General features: G+C 41.3%; 1 protein-coding gene across 2 annotated transcripts in view; it reads right to left on the bottom strand.

Moving 5' to 3' along the window:
* The window catches only part of Slc4a4 (solute carrier family 4 member 4), a 329,959-nt gene that overhangs the window by 81,720 nt on the left and 242,770 nt on the right, over positions 1 to 5,469 (bottom strand). For both annotated transcript variants that reach the window (XM_013350885.2, XM_005359460.2), the window contains exon 13: positions 4,671 to 4,804. In XM_013350885.2, the coding sequence (XP_013206339.1) occupies positions 4,671 to 4,804 (134 nt within the window). The remainder of the gene's footprint in view (positions 1 to 4,670; positions 4,805 to 5,469) is intronic.

Below are 5,469 nucleotides of genomic sequence, written 5' to 3'. Positions count from 1 at the left end.
TTTATAAAAAAAAAAGAAAGGAAATAAAGGTATTTGAGAACATCTCTGAAGAAACTCTCCTGACTGAGTAGGGAGAGCCAGGCCAGGGAGCAGAAGAAGAGTTCAAGAGCTAAGCAGTGTGGATAGAGAGAGCATCACCAACAAGAGGAGACAGGAGTAGAGAGTAGAGGCATGGGCTCTTATCAGATCAAGAGAGGCTGCCCTAGCATGACACAGCCAGCCAGTACAGCTTCTCATGTGAGTGCCCACAGACAGGATATCCTCTTACCATAACTGGGTGTGTCTGCCCTGTCCTTGCTGGGCTTGTTCCATAGAAGACTTAGAACAGTTCATCAACATCTGACTAGGCTTCTAGCTTTCAATTCCCGTCCCACTTCTTTAAAGTCAAGACCAATAGAAAATGATGGGTCAAGTGTTGACATTTTATGACTGCATACTGATTATCTTTAAATTATGTAGAGAGTGGGTGTTTTTAATGATCACTAACTCATAATTTATTACTGCGGAATAACCCTTCTGTACACTGTGAAGATGTGTTGTTCTCATTGGGAATAAAAAGGTGATTGGCTGATGGCTAGGCAGGACAAGGTTAGGTGGGAGAACCATACTAAGAGAATGTGCAGAAGAAGGAGGAGGAGTCTGAGGAGGTGCCATGAGATGTAGAGCCAACAGAATTGGAAGTACATACACGAGGTAAACAAGGTTTGGGACATCACATAGATTTATAGAAGTGGGTCAATTTAAGTTATAAGAGCTAGCTATAAACAAGCCTAAGCTATAGGCTGAGCAGTCATAGTTAATATTAAGCCTCTGTGTGGTTATTTAGGGAGTGGCTGGTGGGACAGAAAAGTCTGCCTATAGTTCATCTGTGGTGAGGAAGGAGATAGAACCCGAGCATCAAGGATCCTGCGTATCTGACATTCTAAGACTTGATTTTCAACAAGGTGTCTGATAACTGCTAGCCACAGTTCTAACATTTTCCTAAAGGCATCAGATCACCTCATTTCCTTCCATCATCTCAGTTTGAGCAGCTCAATTTTTGCCCGATAAAAACCTCTGGGCTGATGAATTATCTGCTATCTATGCTTGCCCTGTACAGAGCCATTTTCCACACCAGAGCTTAAGTGATCGCTTTAAGTGTTAATCATATACCTTAGTTTAAAACCTCACAGTGACTTCCCACTGCTCATAGGGCAGAATTCTAATCTGCCACTTAGAACAATACTTTGCTCATTTAAAAAACTGCCTAATCACTCCTCTATTGAATGAAAGCATGCCTATCGTTCCTGTCTTAACTAAGAAGGTGGCTGACAGTGGCCTGTGAGTTACATTATTAAAGAATGTTACATTTTTAAGTTTCTTAGACACTGGTATAGTTAATTTCAGTCAGCTTGACTGAAATAGAGAGTTCCCAGATAAGTAGTCAGACATCATTCTGTTTCCACAAGTCTGTTTCTGTAGATATTAACATTCAAATTCATGGACTTTGGGTGAATGTGGACAGGACTCATCCCATTAGGCAACAGAACAGAAAAAAATGGAAATTATGAATGCTTAATATGAAGTTATGTTCTACAGATCGTCAGACGTAAGGCACAGAGCGTTACCCTGCCAGTTCTGTGTGTCTATATCTCTACTGCTGAATGCACATCTGTGCGAGATAAGCAGGCTCCCGCAGAAAAAAGGTGCCCTAAAAATTGAGATAATTCATATTATCCTGTGAGTCAGCCAAAAAACAAGAGTAAAGAAATATTTGACTGCTGTGTGAGCCAACAGGTGTTTTTCTTTAAAGTTTAAAACAACTATCTAGCTTTGCTACCCTAAGAAGATGAAAACTAGAACCATCTTTTCTTGTTCATTTGGTTTATGCTTTGTTTTTGAAAAAGAGGCTCACTCAATAGTTCAGGCTTGCCTGGAACGCAGTACATAACCTGCGCTGGTGGCTAAGTCACAGTACTTCTTCTGCCTCGGTCTCCCATACACTGAGATTACAGGCGTGCAACATCATGCCCAGATTGGAAGCTAAAGCCCTCCAGATTTGTCCCAAGGATGCTAGAGGGAGTTACAGAATTGATGTTTGCAGATGAGGATAAGAAACAAATCCAGTTATGGTTAGCAGCTAAAACATTATGAGTTTGAACAGAAAGAAAAAAAAATGCACAGACTCTGAAGAGTAGACTATTCTAGGAGACTTTCAAACTGCCAAGGTAAGTGAGAATGATTCAGATGAGATCACTAACTAAAACAATGCAATGTTTAAATTCTCAAGAAGAAACGGGAGATGAGAATCTCACGAGTCTATCAGGTGGCAATCTGTAACAACCACCCCTTGATCCTGCTACACAAGGACTCGCCTACGCTCCCGGAAGGGAAAATTGTGTTGCAGAAAAACTAGGCAAAATGAACCAATAGCTGCTTAGCTGAACAGCCATGTTGATTCTTTAGTGTACTGACGAGGAGGTGGAGGTTGTAGCACAGCCCTCCCGAGACATGCTGGGAAGGTCGTTTGCACAGAGCAGCTCGGAAGCCTGAGAGTGGGTCACATTGGCTTTGGGAAACAGTGAGCCACAAGGCCAGACTGGCATTACTGCTCTAACAGAAGCAGATGAACAAATTCGCTGCACGGGGAATAAAAGGACCATTTGCCACATAATAGGCAGTGTTGACTTTAAGGCAGTTTTGCAAATGTTTCTCATTGCTACAACTGTTTTCAAGTAAACTGCTTGAGACTGTGTTACAGTACCAATTATGATGAGACAGAAGGGAAAGTGAGAAAGGAACTCGCTTGGTGGAAGGAAATACTCCGAAGCCTACAATGACTAAAACAAACCAAGACACAAACATTTTGTGTAGATTCCGACTCTGACCGCATTTCATCCAATAAATCTCTCTGTAAGGCTCTGCCTGTTTGTTCCTGTTTATAGTGCATGCTTGTTTAATCTTCCCATGAAGCCTTTCTTGTCTCACAAAATGTTTTCTTAAACATATAAAAACTGTTTGACTCTCTCTGTAAACTGACATGAATAAAATTCTTTCCATGTCCTCAGAATTATGACGGAGGAGAAATCTGTAGCAATGATCTACAGAAAACACTATTTTATTAAATAGTTCAACTCCAAGTGCTCAGACGGCCCTCGCTGATGCTATCCACTCACATTTTTTTTTTAAGGTATCAAACTCTCACTCGGCTCATGTAACTTATGATACTTTTCAATGACACACACAGTTTCAATAGCTACATGAGAACCTTTAAATCCTTGAGCAATGTAACGGTTAGGTTTGATATGGAATATACCCCTTGGGGTTGTGGGTTTACACACACGTGATCTCCTGCTTGGAAAAGTTGGGGACGTTTTGGAAGGTGGAAGCCTAGTGGAGGGAGGATAGCCCTGGAGGTGAGCTTTGAGGATGGATAGCCTGGTCCCCTTTCCTGTTCTCTTTCTGCTTCCTGAAAGCCAGGAGCTCCTCACACTTAGGTTACCATGCTTTTCTAGCCCGTGATGGGTTGCATCCCCTCTGAACTGTAACCCTTTCATGTTTCATCCCAAACATGAACCTTTTCCCCTAAGTTTCACCCTAGAACAGTAACAGAAACGTAACTAACACTGGTGCTGTATAAACACTGGCTATTCTAAATGAAAATCCTGCAACACATAACAATATAGGATATGGAAATTCTACAAAGGAATACTCACAGGACCTGACAAACTTTGCCATCTAAGGACTAAGGTCATGCAGTACAGACAATGCTAGCTTAGAAATCTATCAGGTACAGCAGAAAGAGACAAGAATACCCACTTTTACTTTGAATCTACTCACATGCTAAAATAACAATTTAAATAATTGATTTATTTTAATATCCCCCTATTCAAAATGATCTGTTAATTTTTAAAAGAAAATACCGGTGTCATTATTATTCATCTGAGTACTGGAAGTCATCTACAGTGAAGAACTCGGGAACTGGAATTAGGAATTACGGACTAAGAACATTCAGTTTCTTTCATTAATGAACCACGTGACCTAGCATAAGTTTCAGTATCATGGCAGAAAAAGAAATTTTTTTTTTAAAAGTGGGATCCAAGGAAAACAAAATAAACAGGCTATTTACGAAAGCCTAACTCTCCCTCCCCCAAAGATGGTAATGTAGAGGCACTCTGAGCTAACTAGAGCAGGAAGCCATTATCAATCTTGGGCTTGTAAAGGTCAGACAAGGAATGGAGTTACAGAGCCTGGTGAGCTAAAACTAGGCTAGACAAGCGGCCTGACAGGGGCTAGTGTGGGGGAAGCAAGCCAGGCTGCCTTGCTCCAAATGCGGAAGGATGGGAAGCTCTCTCTTCATTATCTAAACCAGTAGGAAGTCCTAGAGGGCAGAGGAATCTGGGGCTTGAAGTCCTTGGGAGTCAGCCCTCAGGGCAGGAAACAAAGCAACAAGGGAGAGAGTTACTGGGGAAGGGATAAACAGAAAGCATAGACGGGCCTACCGAAAGGACTGTCAGCTAAGCCGGGGACAACTTAATCAGGAAGGCACTTTTCACTTCCAAATCTTATCATTCTAGGATTCTGGCAGATCCTTGGATCCGTTTCATTGCTATTCTGTGCCTTATCCAGATGGAACAACATACACGAGCAAATAACTAGACAGAGAGACAGACAGACAGACATATACGTACTTGCTGAAATTAAACAGAAGCCTCTCAAACACTAAGACAGGTCCTGTGCTACTCAAAATGGTGAGCGGCTGGCCAGCGAAAAGGCAAAAGATGGCTCCAGAGACTGCGGTACCCAGGAAACTCTCCAACACACCCTAGAAGAAAGAACATTTAGTTGGTAAAGCAAAGCAAAACCAAACATACTTCTTCTCTTCCTGTGTGTGACGTCAGCCGAAAATGAAGCTTTGTGTGCTATAACGATCTCCCCAGCAAACAAAGCAAGGTTTATCCGATATGAAATAGCACCACAGCACCTTTCCCATACATAAAAGCAATCTTCCCTACTCCAAAGGCTGATGTTCTGTGAAACTGTAATGACTGCGATATCAGGTATACAGGAGGCAACAGCGTCTCCGACCATTACTTAAAAATTTATTGAAGGTTTGGTCAATAAAAATAATATTCTGTAAACCCACGAAACAGAAGAATTCATTCCATTTTTTTTAAATTCATTTTTCTCTTTGTGGTTCTTCAGTGTTTGTTTTAGCGTAATTATACCTTGCATGTAGTAGGTACTTTTAAGAGGCTATAATTTTAGCACAAAGTCTTTGCTTCCAACAGAAGATTTGAAGGGGAGGTAAGAACAAAGGGGACAAAAATAGTGATGCAACATTAAAATATTATTTTATCTATTTTTTAATTTCCTACATGTATACAATGCCTTTTGATCATATCACTCCTGTTGTCCTTACCAATCATTCCTTGACACCACCCTCCATATCCACCCCCCAACTTAATATCCCCTTCCTTTCTCTCTTCG

The sequence above is a fragment of the Microtus ochrogaster genome, linkage group LG1 (genome assembly GCF_000317375.1).
Source record: "Microtus ochrogaster isolate Prairie Vole_2 linkage group LG1, MicOch1.0, whole genome shotgun sequence".
Lineage (NCBI taxonomy): Eukaryota > Metazoa > Chordata > Mammalia > Rodentia > Cricetidae > Microtus > Microtus ochrogaster.
This window is presented reverse-complemented; position numbering and strand designations above follow the sequence as displayed.